Source organism: Euprymna scolopes, chromosome 32, assembly GCF_053919585.1.
Source record: "Euprymna scolopes isolate OS-2025 chromosome 32, ASM5391958v1, whole genome shotgun sequence".
NCBI lineage: Eukaryota > Metazoa > Mollusca > Cephalopoda > Sepiida > Sepiolidae > Euprymna > Euprymna scolopes.
In genome coordinates, this window is record NC_136513.1 from 89,028,193 (window position 1) to 89,054,471 (window position 26,279).

Here is a 26,279-nt window from a genome sequence, read left to right on the forward strand (position 1 = left end):
TTAAATTGTGAACAGGCATTTTGCTTTTCAATCCCTTACTGTCCCAGTAAATATGGTCCCAAATAGTAGCTCTTTGCATTCAAGTGACAATATTCTGTGTTTGGGATTAACAAGAGGAAAAAAAAAGAAACAAAAAAAAAACCCAAAGAATAAATGAATTAGAGCAAGTTGAAATCAAATTTTTCCATTTTTGCAGACTAAATTGGCAATTTTATGACATCAAAAACAGTAATATTAATAAAATTGTTTGAATACTTCTAACATGTCTGTGTTTTTCACCTCTATATCACTTTCATTTGTTATTATTATTTTTTTTTACTATTAAGCAATTATTTAGTGATTAGTGAAATAAAAAAAAAGAAATGCAATTGTATAAAGCGAGGGACTCCAAAGTTTTCGAATGGAGAGGGGGGGGGGGCATATTGCTCACTTTTTAGAGCTACATGACCCCCCCCCAAAAAAAACAAAAAATGACGTGGACGTATTTTAATCTGTTTTGCTCAGTAACTTTGTTTTTTTGGGTTCGCCAAAACCTCATTCTTTTAATCATTTTCTGAACAAAAAGAAGAAAAAAAAAAATCGCACTATTACCACACATTTCCATTTTTAAAAAACTTTTCCTGAATATTGTTTCCATTTTTAATAAGAACACTGTGGGCCAGATTAAAGACTATTGAGCAGTAGTTCAGAGACCCCTAGCATAAAGTCTTTGGGTTTGTATTACTGTACACATAGATTCGAAAAAGTTGTCAAAAAACAAATATATAACAAATAAATGTTATCAAAGGCAAGATAAGTTACTTTTCTACCAAACTGGATATATTTTTTGTGTTTTTATTCAATGTAACATGTTTATTCAGCTCGAAAAACATAGTGTTTACCGATGTATTGGAAAATTCAAGATGGCGCCTCACTCCGTTTTTAACATGGTAAGTTTGGGAAAAGGTGTTATAAATAAAAAAAAACTAGAAAAAATACTATTAAAAACCCGCGGAATATTTGTCAAGCTATGTCGCAGTAACATATATTGAGCGAGTTTTTAACAGTATTTTATCCAGTTTTTTATTTATAACACCTTTTCCCAAACTTACCATGTTAAAGAGGGAGTCAGACGCCATCTTGAATTTTCCAATACATCGGTAGACACTGTATGTTTTTCGAGCTGAATAAACATGTTACATTGAATAAAAACACGAAAAATATATCCAGTTTGGTAGAAAAGTAACTTATCTTGCCTTTGATGACATTTATTTGTTATATATTTGTTTTTTGACAACTTTTTCGAATCTATGTGTACAGTAATACAAACCCAAGTCTTTAAAACAAATAAATAATTAATTCTATTGCTTATTAAATTGTTAGGTGAAAGTACATGATAGTTGCAAAACACCCTCCTCTCCTCATGTTAAGAATGGGTTTCTAAATAACGTTATTTCAGCATGGTACCTTCTCTGTATAAGTACCCCCCCCCACCGAAAAAAAAAAAGCAACAACAAAAAACAAGTGAATATGAACTACTTGGAAAAAACTCTTTAGAAAAGTAATTTATGATTCCTACAAAAATGTCAAGTTCCTAGGTCTTATTGACTAAAAGCAGTTCACGGACGGAGAGATACACACACACATCTCAAAAAAGTAAATGAAAAAAAATAACTTTTAGCGTTCCCAGGGCCCCCTCAAAATGACCTACTTTTTGTTTTGTCCGTTTTAAGGTCAAAGGTTGATATTAGTTGTCCACGATGGCTGGCACGTAAGGCATTTAAGATAGAAAATGCTCAAGTTTTTTTTAAATTTATTTTTTATAGCTAATTGAAAACATCCTGAAAAATTAGCTTTCAAACCTAGAGCGCCCTTTCAAAAATTAAATTGTTCCTTCCTGCAATGGTTGTAACGTTGGCTATAACAATGTCCGCGAAAGGCAACATGCCTGGGAATATGTGGAAATCTGTACCCTAACTGCAGAAATTCTAACATAAAAATTTTGATTATTTTTGCTTTGTTTTCATCTTGGATGTTCATGTTTTGTGATATTTGACTTTCTTCGGGTGTGTCTTGTTGAATTCTGGAATTTTCACAGAATTTCAAATGGAGCACTTAATTTAATTCGCGGGGCAAATTGGTCTTGTTATGTCAGCTATGACCCTTAACTAAATGACCCTCTATGAAAAGTTTTCTCTAAATTCACAAAATACAGATTATTCTTAATGTTGCCTCTTTATTCCTTCTTCAGTATCGAAATGTATTGTCTTTTTATTTATTTCTTTCCTGGCAGAAAAACAAACAAAAAAATACTCAAAATAATTCAGAATTTAAAGTCGGGGATCAGTTTCCTATATAATGGTAACTAACTCATGGCACAACAGGTAAGATGTTAATTAGTTTTAAGTGCCAACTTTCTAGAGATGAAAGGTTCAATCCTCACTACCGGTAATATCTCTACTATTATATAAAAGGAACTTTGTGTGGGTTTATTCCCTATGGACTCTAAAACGGATGGTCCAATTTTTATGAAATTTCATATAAAGTACTTTGTGCCTGGTAGTGTTCTTAGATTTTCTTACTTAAATTACTATTTCATGGTGGCCCAGTGGTTAACGTCGTACGTTTGTTTTCACACTTTAATTTTCAACTTCGACTCAAGGGTTCGGGTTCGATCCTTCATACTTAGCTACCAAAACCCCCTGACACAAACACCCAGGTGTTTTGATTTACCCAAAACCACACACACCTCCAAACACCCGGGCAACCCCAGGTACCCCCCCCCCGCTAGTAATATATATGTCTGTCTCCATATTTTCAAACTCTATCTCTTCCGAAACTAAACGTTGCAGAGCAACGTTAGCGTCCTCAAATGATTAAATTTTTTATTGGTCGATCTTTTATGGGTCTTTAGCTGGTTAAAATAGTTTTTAAGGAGTCAAAAATGGGTCAGAATTGAAAAAATCGTTATACATTTTGTAAATTCATCTTAGTTTATTTTTAATTTATCTGGGCAGGAGCTGCTAGAAAGGACTTGGCCTACCTTGATAGAGTTCAAAATAGACTTCGTAGCCTCGTAGGAGATGTTCTTTTCTCTTCCTTGCAACCTGTATCTCACAGAAGAGATGTTGCGAGATTGTCTCTGATGTATCGTTATTTTCATGGAAAGTGTTCGACTGAGCTTCAATCTATGGTCCCCCCTCGCAAAACTTTCACAAGAAACACTCGTCTAGCTGTAAACACTATCAATAATTCCCCCCACTCTTTATCTGTGCCTAAACCTAAACGTAGATTCCATGAACAAAGCTTCTTTCTTAGAACTGCACGCCTGTGGAATTGTCTTCCGTTTTCCTGCTTTCCGGCTGACTACAATATGGTTGTGCTCAAGTCTAACGTAAATAAGTTCTTGATGAGCCGTTCCATATAAGTTATCAAATTTACCAAATTTTCATTACTAATGATTATTATATTGTCCAATTTCTACTGTACACTCTTTAACCCTTATCCTTGAGTGGCCTCTTGGCCTTGATAATGTGTTGATACCTATGAAAAAAGAAAAAGAAAAAGTCCAATGTGAACAAGTTCTAATTGAATCGTCCCCCTAAGTAATCCAAGTTACAAAATTCCCACTGTTTACTATGCTAAAATCACAATGACTAATGTATACCTATTAACCCTTATCCTCGAGTGGCCTCTGGGCCTTGATAAGTGGTGACACCCATGTAAAAAAAAAAAAAAAAATCAGTTCAGATGCGTGTTACATTGGTACAGTGGTAACGTCACTAGCTTCGAATGCTTTCGTTTCGATTCTAGCTGATGGTATCCAAATATTTTTTTCTTTTAAATTTTTGAAATCACGACTAAAATAATATGTATGAAATCTGGACAAGTTAAAATATCATATTTAAGCATATTTTACACCCGGGTAAAGCCAGGTGCCCATCCCCTCTTTCCACTAGTAAAAAAAAAAAAGAAAAAAAAAGAAATAAAAATCCGACTCAGCATTATTTTAAAGTGCAAAAGAATAGCATTTATATTTGTTGTTCTTCAAATAATAACATAACACATTTCATTATCTTTCAAAAATATTTTTGCACACCCAATTTTTTTTTTTTTTTTTGACAACGATCTGTCATAACGTGCTTTTTAAAAGTCTCTCTCCCTGTCACCTAACGCCGGCCATAGCCAGTGCGTTCTCACACTCGTTTTCACATGTTCATCTTCCCCGACATTCAACTTCTCTTTTTTTTGCTCAACCACATACTGCTCTTTTTTCTCCTCCTTCCTATGATGTCAGCACGTGCACACTTGCTTAATTTGCATATGTGCTAAGACGGCTGCTGCTGTTAATTTTCTTGCTAGTCAGCTATCCTATGGCTGCTGCTGATTTTCTCATATATGCTATGTTACAATTGGAAGTTACATCGGCTGAAACCCTGTAACAAAAACATAATCATTAGTGGCGGAAATTGGGGGTTATTTGATTAAGTAAGGACTTGCTTACATTGGACTTGAAGACAATATTCTAGCTAGCTGGGAAGCAGGCCAGCAGAACAGAGTTCCACGAGTGGGTAGTTCTAGGAAAGAAGCTTTGTTCATAGAATCTGCATGTAGATTTAGGCATATATTGAGAGTGGTTGAAATTGTTGATAGTGGTTGTAGCTAGGTGAGTGTTTTCAGTGAAAGTTTGGCAAGGGGGACCATAGGTTGGAGCTCAGACGAGTACTTGCCGTGAAAATAACGAGCAGCAACAGGCACGCAACGTCTCTTCTATGAGAAAGAGGTTGCAGAGAAGAGAAAAGGGTGTCACCTAGGTTATGGAACCTGTTTTGAACTCTTTCAAGGTAGGAACAGATACTTTAGCGTATTAGTAATATTATTATTAAACCTCTAGTTTATGAACCACGAAAGTTAGAGATCCCATTAAAATAACACGTTACCTCATGACATATTTAACAGTGCGATCCTTTCAATTAATATTTCTAGTTTTGATTATATATGTAGAGAATGGAGACATTTCCCTTCGGGGTGGGGGATTATTTCTAGACCAGAATTATTTCCTTGATCTTTATATGTATACAACAAACGTAAATACAAAAGTTTGGTTGAGAAATTTTGCCATATGTGCATGGTGGAGGAGTTCTTCCCCTCACTGTCAAATGCCCTAATACTGCTACCCAAATCACCAGGTACTAATTTAATAATTTAAAAAATCTTCACCAATGAAAAAGTTGCTTAAAAAAAAAAAAAAAAAAAAAATGCATACACAAACACACAGACAACTGTTTATTAATTGTAAATATGGTTTTGATTCTTAAACGCTGGGGATTTATTAGTTAGTTTAAGATCCATAGAGTGAATGAGGTATTTTGGTAAATGTTGCCAGTCAAGAGTAAGACTCCAAAGTCTACATTTATTACTTTTTAATCACTTTAGTCACAAAGACCCTGAACCCTTCCCCCTCCCCAATTTCTTGTAGGGCCTTGTGCCTAATTTTGTTGTTCAAAAATCTTTTGTTTTTTACTTAATTGTATTTTCAAAAATTTTAAAAAAGCAATAAAATATATAAACAAGATCAAAGTGTAGTATCTGTTCTTCAGATGCTGCACTTCAATTTCTTGTTCTCTGTCAGTGGAGGAGAAATCCTTCACGACTGAAACAATTTTTATTTTTGTTTCTTTTCACCAATGAAAAAGAAGGCAAGAAAATTTTTATTTGCTCATTATGGCGTATTCTATCTTTTGTTCCCTTTCCAGAGAAAGACAGAGAGAGAGAGAGAGATTTATTCGTTCATCTGTCCATCCATTGTTTAACTAAAAAAATAAAAATAAAAACACTGTTTTATATCTAAAATTTAATGGTTGAAAAGACCAAACAAGTGCAAAATAAATTTTAATAAACATATATTTATTAAAATTAAATTAAAATTTTTTTTTCAACTTTTCAAATAGTAAAATATTCTTCTTCAGGAAAATACAGACAATTCTTTTTTTTTTAATTTTTTTCGTGCCATAGTGGAAGAGGTAAATCCTGGCATAGTTTCAGAGGTTGGAAATTGTGGCTGAATGAGATTTAAATGTCCGATGGCAGTGTGAATATTGGTCATGTGTATGGGCCAAAATAATAGTAGGAAAGCCACTGTTTGAGAAACACTCGATATTAAGAATTTAAAATTTAACTGTTGAAAAAAAAGAAACTGACAAATGCAAAATTAATTTTAATAAACATATCTATTTATTAAAATTAAATTGAAATTTTTTTTTTTTTAAATTTTTGAATAGTTTTTTTTTCTTCTACAGTTTTTTTTTCCTGCAGTTTTTTTTTTCTAGTCTTTTTTTTTTTCCTGTCATATTTTTAAATGATTCTAAATGTTGACCCCTCCCTCTCCAGCTGAATTATAATCCTGCTCCTATTGACCTCTAAAATAACGAATATTAAAAAAAACAACAACAAAAAAAAAAACAGTAATTTAAGTAGAAATCTGCTTTTTCTGGAGAGCAAAATCCTGCTAAAAAAAAGAAAAAAAAGAAAATGGAGAACTCATCCTTGAGAGTAGAAAAGTTGAATATGACAACATCTGGTGAACACAAATGTCTGAAATATTAAAATGTAAAAAAAAAAAAAAAAAAAAAAAAAAAATCTGTCTATAAACCCCACTATTTAAAACGTTTGCGAGAAAAATAAGGGATTAAAGACTTGTAGCAAAACATTGGGAATTTATAATAAAAGGATAATCCCTTCAGTTTATTCAGTTGATAAATATTTGTTAATCCCAACAAGGAGATTCGGCAGAAGACAAATCTACTTTTAAGCATGAATCTTCTCCCCGCCCTCTCTAAATAAGGATTATATTCTTCTCCATTCCAGACAAGGTTGTTTTGCGAAGCAGAAAAGTGGAAGCGGGGGATATCTGCAATAAATATCTTAAATTAGAAAGGTAACGGCGTCGCCCAGGATCCTAATTTCCATATATCAAAAAAAAAAAAAAAATCTTCATATTGTAATTTAAAATGTCTAACTTTATATTCGGACCAAATCAGAAATCTTATACAAAATCACATTGACACACTGGGTTTCATTGATCTCAAAAGTTAAGCAATGTTGAGTCTGGCTAGGACTGGATGGGTGACCATTTGGGAACACAAGGAGTTGCATATAGGACATTGACACCTCCTTGCAAGAAACTGGAAAAACCTGACGTCATCTCCTCTAACAAGAATAGACAAGAAACTGTGTACTGCTTGTGAAATTGATATTCCCGTGAAACTTCCTCTTTATATGAAAATAAAAAATCTATTTTTATCATACAAATAATTTTTTGGCATTTATAAATACAATTTCGGACATATGGCATAATCTAGAGGTCTAATTTTCACAACCTCTATGCATTGAATTTGGCTGTATTTTGACCATAACGTGCCAAATGTTGTCTTTCAAGTGATCTATTGTGTCTGGTTTATCAGTGTAGACTCCTCCAAGAAGATCATTTGCACAAGTTGTAAACCCTGCTTGGATATCAGTCTCTTCATAACTAATTGCCAAACCAAGCTGAATTCAAAATAAACGATAGTTCCCAAATTTATATAAATAAAACAGATGTATGCGTGTGTCTGTCTGTCTAAATATTTAACCGATAAACTCTGAAACTACTGGTCAACAGGAAACGGTAATCATACACCAAGAATGGTTTATAATGAGTAAAATCTTTGTTTGGATGGATGAACAACGCGTCCAGTTGAAATGCGAAATGTTCATTTCAACTTGCCAACATATTTTCATCAGTTTGTGCATGTGTAAATTAATTATAGCTAAAAGTGATTTTATTTTATAATTTTCTTATCTGTCAGGTTAGCTCAAATGGTTCCGAACATAGCTGAATATATATATATATATATATATATATATATATATATATATATATATATATATATATATATAGAGAATTGGCTCTGTAATAATAAATCCAAAATCTGCATTAATTAAAATACATTAAGCATATTTTGCAGCCGGCATGGTCGGTCGCCACTCTGCTAGTCTGCAATTAAAGAAAATTGTCAATTTAAAGTTCTAAAAAAATCCTGTGTATATATTAGCATTAGGACAATTAATTGGAATCGGAAAATTTGGGTGAATCGGAAAAATTGATGCCTATTTTCCGATGCCAAAACGATTCTTTTAATTGTCTTTTTTATTTGATTATTTTCAAATCAAAATCTTCCGTCGCTGGTAATAATAATAAGATAATAAACATTCATTGATTTTAAAATACCAGTAAAGCTAAAATCGATAGATCATTCTTCAAGAAGTGTATTTTGACGTTTAGGAAAATATCTGCATATTTAACACGTGTTTTTACGAAAATCGGGGGAAATAAGTCTTATAGTTAAATGATTAGAGATTTATAAAGAATCAGAATCGGTAATTGTATCGGAATCTGGAATTTAGCACAGAATCAGTAATTATATCGGAATCGGAGAAAAATATTGGAATCGTCCCATCACTAGTATATATCTCTTTGATTTAGTTTCAATATGAAAAACATCTTAAATTACAACATTAAAATGTTAAGTCATTATGTATAGTAAGTTGTCAATGAATTTTTTACGTTAAAAAAGAGAGGATAGACAGATAAGTGGAAAGAGACAATCTCCTATAGATGCGATTTCTCTGTTTTGGTTGATATACACGTTTTTTTTTTTTGTTTTTTTTTTTTGTTTTTTTTTTTTAATATGAAAAAGATTTCTTTGAAATCGTTAGAAATTTAAATCCGTATTTTATTATCATAATTTGGATTTTATTTTGCTTTCTCTTACTCTTATTTTTCTCTTTTTCTCCTTCCCTTCTCTCTCGCTTTCTCTCCTTTTCCCTCTGTAATCACATCTGAGCTGGTGCATCTATCTACAGCTTAGACTAGCATTACAAGTTGATGTTTTTCTTTTTAGAGAATTGTTATTTTATCAACTTGCATGAAAAGAACTATGTAAAAGATGTTTAAAACTGTTTGAATTATGCAAATACTATCAGTAGTTCAAAATTTATGCTTTTCCATGAACATTTTTCTTTTGAAAAAGTGGGCTTACAGACCTCAGCATTTCAAGAAATCTGGTAATTTCGCCACCATTTATTTATTTTTCAAGCTATTCTCATGAAACTTTGCATTCTTATCTAAAATTGTGTGCTCTTTTTGATTATGCAGTCAAATCTTATGTATCTCTTTACCATAAACCATGAATTATAAATTCGGATGTAGAAATTTCAATTTTTTTAAAACTGGCGCATGATATCATAACAGTGGGTGTCTATTCAGGAACAAAACTAAGTATTATGGTGGTATTTAAATATAGCTTTATTGATAGCAGGCATTTTCCTGCCTCCTCACCAAAGGAGAGCTTAATCTGTGGTGTAGCCATTGAATGCCTAAAGAGCATTTGTGGCCAGTATTTACTACTCTCCTCAAAGAAAAAAAAAAAAAAATTGAGTAGATATGAATTAATCTCGGAAATAAATCAAAGAAAATTTTTCATGTAGATTTTGAATTTCTGTAAAAGATGGAAATTCCCACAGTCGACCAGAACTTATGCATTTTGGGACCAGTCCAATTTTCAATTTTGTAAATCTTCTCTATCTGGCCCAAAATATACCCCCTATTTTCTGAGATGCAACCATAAATCATACTCTATGTGGATCCTTGATGTAGCTTTCACAGTACCAGGAATCCTGATAAGCAACAACTATATATTCACCAGTTGATCATAATTTTTGTCATTTCTATTCTGCTGTTTTACTGAAAATTCAACAAAGTAAACAAAGAAATAAAACAGGCAGAGGGCAATGCAAGGAAACTTTAAATCTACATACCTATTAAGCTGAGTTCTTGTTTCGCCCTGGCATTGATATTAAAAGTCTACTTTTTCTATTTAGACATTCTTAAAACAAACTTATTAATATACTCAGTTATGCATATGTCAGCGACTACATGAACGTGGACTAATTTGCATATTTATAAAAAAGTTTGCATATTATTTTTATAAACACGCATTCATTACTTATTTTTTATGGTTTCTTATTGGATGATTGGTTTCATTTCACTCTTACGCTCGATTCTAATTTATGCATAGTGAGTTAAAAGAGAGGAGAGAAGAAATAAATAAAAAAGAATTTTGAATATGTCCTGAGAAATTTTTTGCTTGAAACTCCTGTGAAATTTTCATTACAGACTCTACTTTTGTATAAGCAATATTGCCTGAAGAGGTCTCTAGTTACTTGTAACTGCCTGACTGAAACATGCTCATGAATGTGTAGCGACCTGTACACGGTTATGTAAAACAAATAAGAAGCATATCTTGCCCTACTTAAGTATCGAGCACTTGCATTAACCTACTTAGAACTTCACTGGTTGCTTCACCTCTGGAAAATATTAGCCTGGAATTATATATACTAGTGGGGAGGGGCGCCCGTTTTTTTTGTCCAGATTTTGTATATATTATTATAGTTGTGATTTCAAAAGTAAAAAAAAAAAAATATATATTTAGGTGCCATCAGCTAGAACCAAAATTGTAGCATTCAAAGCTGGTGACGTTACCACTGTACCAACGTGACGTGCATATGAACTGATTAAAAATAAACGAAGATGAATGTACAAAATTTTTAATGATTTTTTTTTTTCAATTTTGACATATTTTTAACTTCTGAAAAACAGTTTTAACTGGCTTAAAGACCCATAAAAGTTTTGGAGGAGATAGTCTGAAAAGAGACAGACAGACAGACATATAGCTGTTTACATATTAGATAATTAACACACCAGGTCAGAGGATTTGCTTTAAGCACTATATAGAGGTTATCCTTAGGGAGAATTTGTTATATTTGTATGGTTGCAAATTATAATTATCATTACGTATATAATCTCTCACATTCTAAAAAAAATAAAAAAATAAAAATATATATATATATATATACTAACAGTGAGACCCGATGTTGCCCGGGATTGAATGATGACAACGAATATTTCACACTCCTATATTTTTATTGTCATCAAAATCCATGAAATTGCCCAAGAGCAAGCTTCATCTGCCTCCATGAAGTAACTTAGTCCTAAATGTTATTCTACATTGCATTCTAGAGAACCTACTGTTTCTTTTATAAAATTATTTTATATAAACTTTTTTCCAGTTAATGAAAAAAAAACATTAAGAATTTACGTGCAGAGTTTGAACCTACAGACCACGTCATGCAAAAAAAAAAACATGCTATCAACTTACCCACAGTATAATTTTCACAGCCCGTTGTTCTATCATTGTTGCTAAGCAACAACATAAAAAAATGGCTTTACCAATGGTAGATAAATTAAAATAACGATTTTGATTATCGATCCTTTATAATTATCGTGGATGTTCTGAAACAAAACTTAACTAAGATCATTCCCAGACTTATACACTAAAGTTCTGTAAATTTTAAAGAAAATCTGTTCAGCCGTTTTGGAGTCTATAAGGAGCACACACACACACACACACACAAAGTTGCATTTATATAATTGTGTGTGTGTGTGTGTGTGTTTTTTCTTCAAAAAGGAAATTCTATAGTTTTGTTTTCTTGTGATATGTTCAAATTCTGTTAATACAAATTTCCAATATTTTTTACTAAATATCTATGGTTAAAAAAAAAAATTAAGAAAAAATTTAATTATTTTTTTTAATTAAAATTTTTTTTATCATTACTATTCGATAAGGTTGTTTTTACATTGGTTTTTCTTTTTATTTCAGGAAATTCCACAGAGCCTATGGTATTTATCGTTCGCCCTCATCAAACGGCAGCGTTATATTATGCAGCTGATAAAAGAAGAGGTACAGGCAGAAAAACGGGGAGGTTTCCGAAAAACAGGAGGTAAGATATTCCGGATTGGAGCAAAAGGTTATATATCTCTCTCTTTTACTGTATCACTACTCTTCAGTGTGGTTAGACAAGCAACTGCCTCAAGCATAATCAAGTTTACACACCAGTTCCTGTTAGATCACAAAAGTTAAGCAGTGTTGAGCCTCGTCAGTACTAAAATGGGTGACCATTTGGGACTTCCAGGTGCTGTATGTGCTCTCCGCTTATCTCAGCATTGTTTTCAGTTGTCTAGCACTTCTCCTTGCCACTGGACTCAACTAGTGCCGATTCAGTAGTAGGGTGGTTGAGATTGCGCAACCCTTATCTCACAATTACTCGTGCAGTTACCCTTACAGGGATGTATCCTGTCTCTGGAAACTGAGTGGAGGCATCATCATCATCACTTCAAGTCAGAATCGAAACTCTACCATCTAGCCGCACAGTCAGTACTGTTAACCACTTGACCATCAACTGACTGTTGCTGACAGTAAGCGAAACCATAAAATGATAAACATTGTCAAATGCCGAAAGCTCCCTGTGTTTACACAAAGACTTCTGCGTTATACCAGGACTCTACGGACAAAATTATCTTTAGCTGACCTTTGACAACTAAATATTTTCATTTACTAGCCAAATAGAGAAGTCACTAGCCAAACTCACATGATTTTTGGAATATGCATCTTTGTTCCATGACGTAAAGATTTAATTTTTTTTTTGAAGTGTAATTCTAAATATACACTAAATTTTATGATGATACTTGAAGTTATAAACATTTAAATTTTTTCAGACGTTTTTAAACAGCCTTCGTTAAAAAAAAAATGGAGTATATTGTTCTATTAATCTTTTATTGTTTAACTAGCATTTCAGCCCGGCATTGCCCGGGTGTTCGGAGGTGTATGTTGAGCAAAAAAAAAGTGGTCAATTTTTTTAACTTTGACCCCTATTATGACTCCTTAACATGTATTGTTTTGGGCTCAAATCAAGTTAAGTTAGATCCATGTCCAAGGAATCTATATCTAAAATTTCAAGTGTTTAGGTCCAAAATTGGTAGAGTTTTCAAAGATCAAATTGTTGAACTTTGACCCCTTAACAGCCAGATTTCTGGGCGGAAATGAATTGCAAAGATTTTCCCAAATATCTATACCCTGTATATCAAATTTCGAGTCTGTAGACTTAAAATTGACAGTTATTGTGTAGGGAAATGTGTGTACGTACGTACACACACACACACACACACACACACACACACACACACACACACGTACGTTCACTTTTATAGATGTATATAGATTAATGTGATTTTGCTCATTTAATTAAAAAAGAAAATAATTGTTGAAAAAACATTTTTCACTCAGTAATGAACTTTGGAAGATTGTTGGTGGAAAAAAACACTCTCAACCAAAAAATAACCTTTTTATTATTTCTAGTCACCACTTGAAAAAATCACTCGGAAATTTTGACCGTTTCAATCGCATCATGAAGCCCCATATATACTAGTGACAGTTGGTGATTTCATAAACCAAGCATTTATTTTTATGGCAATTAATCTATACAGAGGCTCCGCATTTCATCCTCGTATGCAATCATTAGAGCTACAATGTACATGCATACAAAAACAAATTTTAGTGGTTTCGATTAATACACAAGTTAAATGTGGCTATTCAAAATCAAATACCATGAACATTATTTGATATATTTGTGTACAACAAAGTAGAATTTCGAAAAATAAAATTATTTTACTATTTGAAGTCAGACTCTGAAGGACAAGACTGCATGACACCTTCATAGTAGAGAAAGGGAGATAAATTTTTTATTTTTTTTACTACATTGGAGTGCTTCAAAGCCACTCAAGGATAATTTCAGGTAGTATTTCGAAAAATAAAATTATTTTACTATTTGTAGTCAAACTCTGAAGGACAAGACCACATGACATCTTCATCTTCATATTAGAGGAATGAAGGTAATTTTTTTTTTTACTCCATGAGGCACCACTTGTCAAGGCTTAAAAGCCACTCGAGGAAAAGGGTTTCTGAGTGTACAGTAGTCACTGAGACAACAGCGCATTAACAGTTAGTGGTGGAAATAGAGTAGAAATGGATTATTTAAGGGGGCGGCTCAACAAGAATTTGTTTACATTGGACTTGAAGACGGCCATATTTTTGTCAGCTGGAGTCTGTTGAAACCTCTTTGTAGTTGGTGGACATCAGCTGATCTCGATTTACTTCAAACCATGAGCTACCTATTCAATCCCTGTTTATCAGACTCCTGTTTCTCGTGTTAATAAGAATCAATTCTGATTGTCTCTCTATATATATATATATATATATATATATATATATATATATATATTTCTGTAGATTATTATGCTTTATTATTAGCATTACAAGTTGATTTTTTTTTCTTTTTAGATAATTGTTATTTTATCAACTTTTATGAAAAGAACCATGTAAAAGATGCTTAAAACCGTTTGAATTATACAAATACCATCAGTAGTTCAAAAGTTATGAGAATTTTAAGTGCCAAAATTTAGGCTTTTCCTTGGACATTTTTCTTTAGAAAAAGTGGGCTAAATTACGGACCTCAACATTTCAAGAAATTCGGTAATTTCACCACCATTTATTTATTATCCAAGCTATTCTCATGAACTTGAATCATTGAGGTGAAAGCGCCAAAAAAAAAACCAAAAACAAAAACCGTGATGAATTAACTAAAAAGTGAATTAGCTCAAATATTAATTCCGTAGTGAAGTTTGTTTTGGTTTAGTTTCAGTAGTCACATCACACTCGAATTCTAAATGAATGTTTTTGTTTTCTCGAATTCTGAATGAATTAATTTGTTTTAATTTTAATTTACGTGTAATGCAAGTGAATTCACAATATCGTTGTGTTGTAATCTTTGTGTAAAAATAAATGTTGAGCTGAAAGTATTAATAAAGGTCATAGTTAGATTTCACGGTTAGTCGTTAAAACCGGAAGTAAAATCCGGTTAGTCTCGCAGATTGCATCTTACACTAACAAAAAAAAAAGCAAAAAGAAAACAATAATAGTAATCGCATTTTCGCGATTTAAAATTTTTTTTTTTTTATTTCTATTTTATTATGGAAAAAACAGAAAGCATAAATCAGAGAAAAAAGATTAAAAATAAAAAAAAGAAACGGCATAAGTAACCTTGTACGATTCCAAACCGGTGTGTTTCCTCGTGTTCCTTGTGAACGCATCCGCTGCGGTGTAAATGGGGAGAGGGGAAAGGACGAATCTAATAGAGAGAAAAGATGTTGCAAGTTCCATGGAATGTAAGCGATTTTGGCAGTGGACTCTCACCAGAAAAAATATAGGAATGTACCATTGTCGAGGAACTGTAGAGGTAATAGGCCTATAGCAAACCTCAGATAATGTGCTACAGCCTGTATGCATTACATTTGCATGTAATATCATGATTTTTAATCCTATTAAGGTCAAAGTTGGAGGGGAAAAAATGAGTTAATTTTATTTATATAGAGATGTATTTGTTTTTTTTGTTTTTTTTTGACCACTAAAAAACACAATTCTACCTTAAGTACAAATAAGAAGTTAAACGCATATACTTAGTACATTTTGTTGTTTGTTAACGCTTTTAGTGCATGTGTACTAAAAGCGTTAAAACCCACAAAATAGTATTGTTTGGAAATCAAATTTGAAAATAATTTTTTTAAATTGACGAACTCAGAATAAAAAATGACTAGTCTAATAAGACGAAAGCAGAAACACGGTTTTCTATTTTTAAGAGAATGCTTTAGTCAGCTCAGCGCATGATGCACTTAGCGACCATTTTTCTGTAAGCGGATTTGATTTCTATAAAAGATAACATTTAAAATAAAATTCTGTGCACTTAATAATTATCAAATATTTACATATTATATATGAAAATAATTCTGAAACTATTATCTATATGAAAATGGATGATACATGCCAATTTCTCTTATCAATTTTGAAATATTCTTCGTCAACTTTGCTCGGTCGTAACTTTGCTTCCTGTCTCGTAAAAATAAAAATCAAACACCAGTAGAGATGGAATTCTTTTTTTATATAGCCTGTAAAATTTTGGCCATATCCAATTAAATTTAACCCCTCGCATATGTATCCAAACATAACGTATAAACTGTAAACATTGAAAAAACAGTTTCCCTTTTTGCTGTCGTCATTTTTTATCGTGTTTTCGATTTTAATTTAAAGCATAAAAATATTGAACGCATAAAAGAAAAATAAACATCATTGGAATGCTTATTCTATTCTTTTTTCATCAATATAATTCTTTTAAAAATTGACCCACAAATAAAAAAGATATGACTTGTTGAAGCACATTAGGTATGTAATATTGCCTATGTCCACGAAAATACAGCATATGTTTGTAATGCTCTTATTATAGGGACATGGTTACGCCTTGATTATTATAGGGACAATTCTCTATCGATTATTATATTAAACCTAATATATAGTAGTGAGATCAAAACTAAAAAAAATATGACTTGGTTATCATCAGCTAGAATTGCAATCAAAATATACGACTCTTCACCTTCATTCTTTAGTCTCTGAGACACGACAATATACACACACATACGCACATACACACACATACACACATACACACACACAAATACACACATACACGCACACACACACACACACACACATATATACACATGCACACACGTGCACACACACATATGCACACACACATATGCACACACACATATGCACACACACATATGCACACACACATATATACACATGCACACACACATATATACACATGCACACATACACACACATACACACACACACGCACACACACATATACACACATATACACACACATATACACATATATATATTCACTTGTCATTCCTTTTTAAAAAGATGGAATTGTATGATCCTTGAAGACAAGATTGAAACAAGTCTGGATGGTCTAAAGGGTTCTATAATTATTAAGATAAACTCTCTCTCTCTCTCTCTCTCTCTATATATATATATATATATATATATATATATATATATATATATAATTTTTTTTTTTTTACAAGGAGGTCACCACTTATCAAGGCCCGGAAGCCACTCAGGGATAAGGGTTATTGCATGTACAGTACGTTTTACGTTAGTGTTGAGATTTCATAAAGTGTCTACTTAAGGGGGCGGTTCATCAGGAATTTGTTTACGTTGGATTTGAAGACATCCAAGTTGTAGTCAGGTGGGAAACAGGCAGATAGAACAGAGTTCCACTGGCGTGCTGTTCTAAGAAAGAAGCTGTGTTCATGGAATTTTTTTAGCATAATAAATCTGCATGATTTTTTGTTTCGTTAAAAATTTTAAAGTAAAAAAAATTCTAAAAAAAATTTTATTTCAGGGGTTCAAAAAAAAGAAGAGTCAAAAGAAAGAGTTTATGCAGACTAGGTATGGTCTACAGGGTTCTATAATTATCAAGATAAACTCTCTCCCTCTCTCCATATATATATATATATATATATATATATATATATATATATATATATATACTAGCAAAGGACCCGTCATTGACTGGGTTCAAAAACAGCCTACAGAAAATGGATTCTGATTTATGAAAAGGAAGGTTTGTAAATTTGGGTTGAATTTGGGGGTATCAAAACCAAAGCAAAATATGATGAAAGTAAAAATAAAATAGATAAACCCCATAATTTATTATACCATACCTGTTTCCACTGAAACACTTATCACAATATTCTGTGGATCTATATTAAAAAAAACCTTGTTAAACTTTGTGACATATTTCCATCCTATGGAGGTCAGGCGCAAACGAACACCCCATAATTTTTTTATACCATATTTCTTCAAACTGAAACATAATTATGAAAATATACTTACGCAGATAGATATGAAAAGTCTTTATTAAAGTTTGTGCCTATTTCCAGTCTATGGAGGCCAGGCGCGAACGCAGACCTCACAATTTTATTATACCATCCCTATTTAAGTTAAAACATACTTATCAACGTATTCTTATGTACATCTATATCAAAACACTTGTAAACGTTTTTTTTTTTTAATTTTTAAATTTTTTATTTCCATACTTTATGGCCCAGGCGCGAACGCAGATGCCACAATTTTTATGAACCACTGTTCTGCCAGATCAAACATACCCATTCCTGTGTCTCGATACATCTTCTATCATTATATGTAATCAGTTTTTTAAAATAGTCAACCATATAGGAGCCTATTCGTGACCAGACACACACACACACACACACACATTCAGCTTTATATTATATATATATATATATATATATATATATATATATATATATATTAACATAATAAAGCTGCATGATTTTTTTACTTTAAAATTTGTCAATTTTAGCAGTTAACAAAACAACAACAAAAAATCATGCAGCTTTATTATGTTAATATATATATATATATATATATATATATATATATATATAAACATAATAAAGCTGCATGATTTTTTGTTGTTTTGTTAACTGCTAAAATTGACAAATTTTAAAGTAAAAAAAATTCTATTTAAAAGGATGCTGGCCTACAAAATACACCTGAACGGTCCAGTCAGCATTTTCCCATTAGGGGCTCCTTAGGTGATTAGCAATAAACTAATCCTTTTTAGAAGGAAGGTAAATCTTGAGAGAGTAGACCTGTGTCATGGTAAATTGACATTTTTGTTTTTTGTAAACATTTACTATTAAAACAAACAAATCAAACATTTACTATTAAAACAAACAAATCAAACATTTACTATTAAAACAAACAAATCAAACATTTACTATTAAAACAAACAAATCAAACATTTACTATTAAAACAAACAAATCAAACATTTACTATTAAAACAAACAAATCAAACATTTACTATTAAAACAAACAAATCAAACATTTACTATTAAAACAAACAAATCAAACATTTACTATTAAAACAAACAAATCAAACATTTACTATTAAAACAAACAAATCAAACATTTACTATTAAAACAAACAAATCAAACATTTACTATTAAAACAAACAAATCAAACATTTACTATTAAAACAAACAAATCAAACATTTACTATTAAAACAAACAAATCAAACATTTACTATTAAAACAAACAAATCAAACATTTACTATTAAAACAAACAAATCAAACATTTACTATTAAAACAAACAAATCAAACATTTACTATTAAAACAAACAAATCAAACATTTACTATTAAAACAAACAAATCAAACATTTACTATTAAAACAAACAAATCAAACATTTACTATTAAAACAAACAAATCAAACATTTACTATTAAAACAAACAAATCAAACATTTACTATTAAAACAAACAAATCAAACATTTACTATTAAAACAAACAAATCAAACATTTACTATTAAAACAAACAAATCAAACATTTACTATTAAAACAAACAAATCAAACATTTACTATTAAAACAAACAAATCAAACATTTACTATTAAAACAAACAAATCAAACATTTACTATTAAAACAAACAAATCAAACATTTACTATTAAAACAAACAAATCAAACATTTACTATTAAAACAAACAAATCAAACATTTACTATTAAAACAAACAAATCAAACATTTACTATTAAAACAAACAAATCAAATCAACAGTATTAAAAAAAAATTAAACATTTTTTTTTCTTACATTTGATTTATATTTTTTCCCCTCTTAAATCTAAAAAATAAAATAAAAAAACTGTTTATATTTTTAAAATGGTCTGATGTAATGTTTGCTATTTTTTTTCGTTATAATCTTTGTAGATTTTAATAAAAAAAAACATAGTTTGCCTAAAATAAAATCGATTTTATTTTATGTGAAAAGAAAACAAGAAATTTTTTTTAAACAGTCTGTTATGTTTTTTTTTGTTTTTTTTTTTCGCTAAAATCTTTAAAAATGTTTGTAGATTTTAACAAAGGAAAACATCATGTCAGTTTGTTTTGAATTAAAATCGAGTTTATTTTATACAGATTTTTTATTGTTATAAAAACAAACTTTTTTTTTTCACAGAGTTAAAAAAAAAAATCGAGTTTATTTGAGATTTTTAAAATCAGTGGTTATCTGTCATCACCGTTCACTCGAATGACGTGCCTTGAGAAGCAGTAGGAGCAGTTGTCATACCCAGGCGTACATTAGTCGTGCCTAATTCGGTCATAAATAAATAGTAAAACCCTTACGAGTTATCTGATACATAATTTAAAAACATAAATTGTAGCAAAGTTATCCTGTTGCCATTAAATCATATCATTCAACGCCTTTGTTCAGTTTCGAAAGACAAATGATACTCCACCTGTAGGGGGCAACTGTGCGTGTAATTGTAAGGCAAGGGTTGTACAATCCCCAACCATGGGAGTCCCAAATGGTCACCCATTTAGTACTTGACCAGGTTCAACGTTGCTTAACTTTAGTGATCTAGCGGGAACCGGTTTCTCAACATGATTTTGCCGTATATAAATTGTGTTAACAACAGTAATAAATGAAAATTGGTTAGCCAGAATCAAAGATTGCTTTTTCAACTTAAATTCTATTTGAAAATCCAACCAGATAACTTTTTTATGTTAAATATGATTGAATTATTTTTCTTTTTATTTTCAGAAACTCTACTTTCATTGTATCTAAGTTATCATCAGTTCACAGAGTTTCATTTGGACAGTATTTTCAAGTATGGAGATGACAACCGCTTACCAAAAGAGGTAAGATAACAAACATAATAAAACTTCTATTCTTCTTGATGCTTTTTTTTTTTTTTTTTTCCACAGAGGAGTTACCAATTATCAAGGTCCTAAGGGTCAGTGAATGTACGGTGGTTCCTCCCAGGACAACAACGTAGTAATTGTTAGGGGACGAAATTGGGTATAATTTGATTATTTAAGGGGATGACTCAGCAAGAATTTGTTTACATTGGACTTAAAGACGACCATGTTGTAGTCAGCTGGAAAGCAAATCAACAGAACAGTTCCACCGGCTGGCAGTTCTAGGAGAGAAGCTTTGTTTATGGAATCTGTGTTTAGATTTAGGCACAGGGAGTGGGGAAAATTGTTGATAGTGGTTGTAGCTAGATGAGTGCTCTGTTTGTGAAAGTTTGATAGGGAGACCATAGATTGAAGTTCAGTGATTGTAGCTAGTCGAGTGTTTTTTGTTAAAGTTTGGTAAGAGGGGGAAACATGCATTTTATGGCTGATTGATTGGCAGATGCGTTTCTGAATTTTTTGATGAGGATTGATTATTCGTAATATTCTTTTCTTGTCTTGAGTATTATTTTCATAACGTTTTGCTTGATGCAACCTTTTATATATATTATTTTTTATATTTATATATATATTCAATTTTCACCGCAAACAAGGCACAGTGCCACTTTGAAGTAGGGGGCTACTATCGGGGACATAAATTGCAGGGATATTATGAAGGGAGATAATCATCAAGATGTCTGTTCACATTACACTTGAACTTCTGCATGTCAGTAGAGTTGGAAAAGAAGAATCCCAGAAGGGTGTTCTAAAGTCTAGCAGTTCTGGGGAAGAAACTATTGGAGTAGAAGGCTTTCTTACGCCAAGGGATCTCTACTGCGTAGGAGTGGGATTTAGCTACTTGTCAGGTTTGTTGGAGGTATTTACGTTGACGGAATGCAAGTGCTTGTAGTTCGTCAGAGCATTCACCATTAAAATATTTGTAGAACAGGTTTATCTTCAGCTTTATCTTATCTTCTTGTCGAACTCTGGAATCTGCATGGAATTTCGAATGGGACACTTTATTTAATCTACAGGGGTAGCATGCTATCATTACAGCAACTATGATTGAACCCTCAACCTCAAGAAGAGTAACTTTACAACTAAATATTACCAGAAGTTTAAGTAGTTTATCTACTATGCAAGAACACATGGCATAGTGGATAATGTACTTGCTAAAATTCAGTTGTAAAGTTAATCTTCTGGAAATTGAAGGTTTAATCTTCAGTGCGGAGTGACACCCAAAAATACAGTTATGAATTACTTACGACTTCTACCCAGTCATGGCTGATGGAACGAGAACATATTGCCTCTGTGGATTAAATAGTTTTGCTTGAAATTCTGTGCAGATTCCCGAGTTTGATAGAAATATTCCCGAGTTCGACAAGATACACGTGAAGAAGGATGATTGATTGGAGACAGTTTCCAGTTTGGAACATTGAATGGTAGGTTGTCAACTGACGACAAAGAGGTTCAAACAAAGACTAAAATGTAGATGTCAGCATTTAAGAGGGTCGTTTTCCGTAATGGTGTCACACACACACCCAAAGCCCAACTGATACTTATGGAATGTGTTATAGTTTGTGTTTGGATTATTATTTTTTTTTTTTTATATACATGAACAACTACACACCCCCTTCAGCAGACATTAGCAGTTTTATATACAACAGATACAGTGATGGGGTTGGGAAATGGATGAAATGCTTACTATTTCTGATTTAAGCATCCGTTTTAATGGCAGGTTAAAAAATAAAAAGAACAACTAAGGTTGATATGCTGTTGAAATTCAGACCAGTGGAAAGAAAAGTGAAAGGCAGAAAGAAAGAAGGGGAGAAAAGGGTTTAAAGTGTGTTAACTGCTTATAGAAGTCATAAAAATCCCAGATTTCTAGCAAGATATCCTGTTTCTTTCCCAATGTGACCTTGTTTATTATTCAAGCCCATTAAATAAAAAGAACAAGAAAGATTGATTCAGTGATAAATTCACTTTTCAAAGATTTGGGAAATGGAATTTGGCCATAGCGTGCCCTTTCCAAAGATTTGGGAAAGTTGATTATTTGATAATAAAATCCCTTTTCAAGGGTCTGTGACAACCAATGATAACTCTTGTTCAGGCAAGGTGGTCTTGTCACAAGAGCTATTTCCAGACAAGGAACATTAAAAAAATGATTATCGGCAGAACAAGGTTTGGGGCTAACCAAATTCTTAAGCAAGTCAAGTAGATAAATGGCTTATTAAGAAAGCTGAAAAGACCACACACCACAAGCCTTGGCATTAATTGTTCATTAAAATGCTGCTATTACCCCCCCCCCCACTTTTTTTTCTCTAGATGAAACTTTTATAAGGGATTAAACAGAAAGCGCATTTGTAGTTTTGGGGACCAGCCAACAGAAGGGGAGGAGAAAATGTAACTCCTTGTTCGAGGAGGTGGTTAAGACTCTAGATTCTTGGCACGTGGTTGTCTAGGCTCCTCGGAGGTTGTTACATAATCTGATATGCTGAAAGCGAATATCGAAGCGGCAGGCAGGAAGAAAGACAACGATTGTAGTCTATCTATAAAAGCTTAATTCTTATAAAAATATGTACAAATGTTTTTACAATTCTCATTCAGATTTTGTAAGTTCTTTTCAAAGTCTCAACTCTCTTCACAGACAGCGACTGACGGATGGATAAGGTGGGGAGGGGTCACGTCTCTTCTTTACTCTGATCTGAACTCTGTTCGACTCAACTCTTCTCGCTCTTCTCTGAAACTCTTCTGATTAATTTTCGCACGACAGTCGTATTTATAGTAAGGTAAGTGGATGGGGTAGTAAGATTTCGCCATGAATCTCCAGGATTTTGCGTGGGTACAATTCCCACACTGAAATCTAAGTATGATTTTCAAGGACAGATGTCAATTCTGACCTCCGACCCTGGGGTTCATCCAAGGCCAGACAAGGTTCTAAGTGAAATTTCCTGTTGTCAATTTTTAGCCGTAAAAATACATTTCTCTGATTTTCAAACAATATCTATTTTGACATGTAATAAAATATGTATATTTATCTTCTCTATCTTAAATCCTTGGGTTATCTGGCGTCACCCGGGAATACAAAGCTACCTCAGCGTAGTTCTAACACTTCTCAATGGGGGATTGCGTTACAAAATAACTATTCATAGTAGCAGGAAGAGGCAGAAAAAAAATTGATGTAGCAGAAGAAAAAGAGGTGACACAAAGGTCTGTTGGCTGTTCATGGTCTGATAATGTGTTCCCCAGAAATGGGAATTGGAAAATATTACTGATAATATGTTGAGAATTAAAGGAAAAATTTATTGGTAAGAGGATCAGAGTTATGACACAGTAAAACAGAAGAGTCAGAGAAGCAAAAATAGTCAGACCCGACTGAACTGGATTGAGAGACTCCACTTTGCTGGCCACTGGTCTGTTGTTGAAAGTTTGACTTGCTGAATTAGAGCTGGTGACTGAACTTTGAAATCATTCAAACTGATTTTGCTTTCTGAATTGCATGTTGTTGACTTAGGGTTGGTAGTTGAACTTGAAAATCGCCCAGACTTTTCAAAGCGATATTGTCCAGACACAAACATTTTTTACGAATAATTATTGTTACGTTATCCAAAAAGACCAATTGTGCCCCCACGACATAGATACCCTCGACAAACCCGACAGGCTGCTAAATCACACCCCCACATTGTAGAGATCCCGAGATGTAAAAAATCTTTCTATTCCAGTAGTTTCTTCCCCAGAACCGCTAGACTTTAGAATTCCATTCCAGGTCCCTGCTTCCCCAACTGTACTGACGTGCAGAAGTTCAAGTGCAACGTGAACTGACATCTTGCTGCCCAAATCCCTACATAGTACCTCAGTAGTTGTTGCCCCTGATAGTAGCCCCCTACACCAAAGTGGCAATGTGCCTTGTTTGGGGTGAAAACGTAATAAAAAAAAAAAAAAAATTGTTGAAGTGTTCTTTTTTTTTTTTTCTTGCTTAAATGACCTTTGCTCCTCAGTGATACAGCCCTTGGTTGCTGATGCCGGATAATTTGCCCTTTCGATCTTTGATAATGTGGGGAAGTGGTAATTTGCTAGACAAGACCCTTCAGCATTCATGACCTTCGCAGGCGTGCCCACTGAACATAAGGAGATCATCTGGGATCAAAAAAGCTAAATTCGGTGACCTCACTCGCCAGACATTGTTAGAGGAGCAGGGTACATTAAAACTCGTTTAACTCTCTGCTCCCAAACTTTTCTGTGATTTAATAATCTTGTTTGATATCATTCATCATCTAAGTGCAGTCTCCAAGCTCGTAATTTTTTTTTTTTAATACTAAACCTCAGTCTGGGGTGTAAATACGAAATAGAAACTTGGGATCTGTAGCACTCCCGAAAAAGAAAGTTTGCAAAAATAATTACCTGTTCTGTCAAAGATTATATGGTCAAGAATGCATTTTAATGAAGAAATGAGTAATCGCTTTTATGTTAAAGTTATAAAGTGAACTCTCATTAAATTCAAATAAATTTATTATTTTTAATTTATTCCAACCTGTTCTTGACTATTTCGGCTGCTATTCAAATTTTTATGAACATTTTGTTAAACTTAAGAATCTGCATGCAATTTCAAATTCTTCCATTCGAAATTACATACAGATTCCAGAGTTCAACAAAGTTGTCGAAGGTTGCATCAGCTGAAACATTGTGAAAATAACATCTAATACAAAAATCTTGCTTAATTGGTGTCTAATGACTATGGATCAAATTAATGCAAATCTGAAATATTTGAATTTTTACGCTGAGCAGCTGTGTTTTGAATATTCTTAATAGTTGGTTAATTAGGTTAGATTTAATCCTGCACATATATGTAAACATATCTAACGTTATATATGAGATCCCCAGAATCATACGGTATTAAGCACCATTAAAAAAATAACATCAGAAAACGTGTTCAAAGTTTTGCATCTTTGTAACTTGGCCTTCGGGACAAGATCAAAGTGTAGTATCTGTTCTTCAGATGCTGCACTTCAATTTCTTGTTCTCTGTCAGTGGAGGTGAAATCCTTCAGGACTGAGACAATTTTTATTTTTGTTCCTTTTCTCCACATTAAAAAACGACCCTGGTGTCTAACTCTGTCCTGTGGGGAGGCATTGTAAATAGGAACTCTTGTACCTCAGGAACTAATTGATATTCGTTTAGGGGTTCATTTGTTTTTAAGGTGTCATGTTCATTTGAACAATGTTGATAGCTGTGATGTAAGGATGATTATTATTTTTTTTTAGTAACAATGGAATGTATTATTATTATTGCCTGTAAACATATTAATAATGTTTAATAATGTTAAAGACCGTTTTACTGCACTTACATTGTTGCTGTCAGCATATTCCATGAACATATTGCGATCATCACTGTCATCAGATTATTTCACTGACAGCGACAGTTATCTGTGACGTCCCATGTCTTGACGAGGTGCTTTTTGTTAATCAGGGAGATAAAGGGTGTATGCAGTATAGGTATAAAAGTGAGTAGAACCTCCACGTCAACCAGCTTGTCTTTTTTTTAGCAGAGGTGGTGTTGGGTATTTGAGCAGCAAGAGTATATCACTAAAGCGAAACTTGGAAGGTCAGCACTTTCCCATGCCAGACATGTAGAGGAGAGTTTGTGGAACACTGGTATATATAACTCGTTCTCGATAAGTATCAATAATCAAAAT

General features: G+C 32.6%; 1 protein-coding gene across 1 annotated transcript in view; it reads left to right on the plus strand.

The window, feature by feature from the left end:
* LOC145256476 (uncharacterized) overlaps positions 1-26,279 on the plus strand; it is a 61,057-nt gene that overhangs the window by 23,442 nt on the left and 11,336 nt on the right. Inside the window, exons 2-3 of the mRNA XM_080115418.1 lie at positions 11,739-11,859; positions 20,454-20,551. Coding sequence (XP_079971544.1) covers positions 11,739-11,859; positions 20,454-20,551 — 219 coding nt within the window. The remainder of the gene's footprint in view (positions 1-11,738; positions 11,860-20,453; positions 20,552-26,279) is intronic.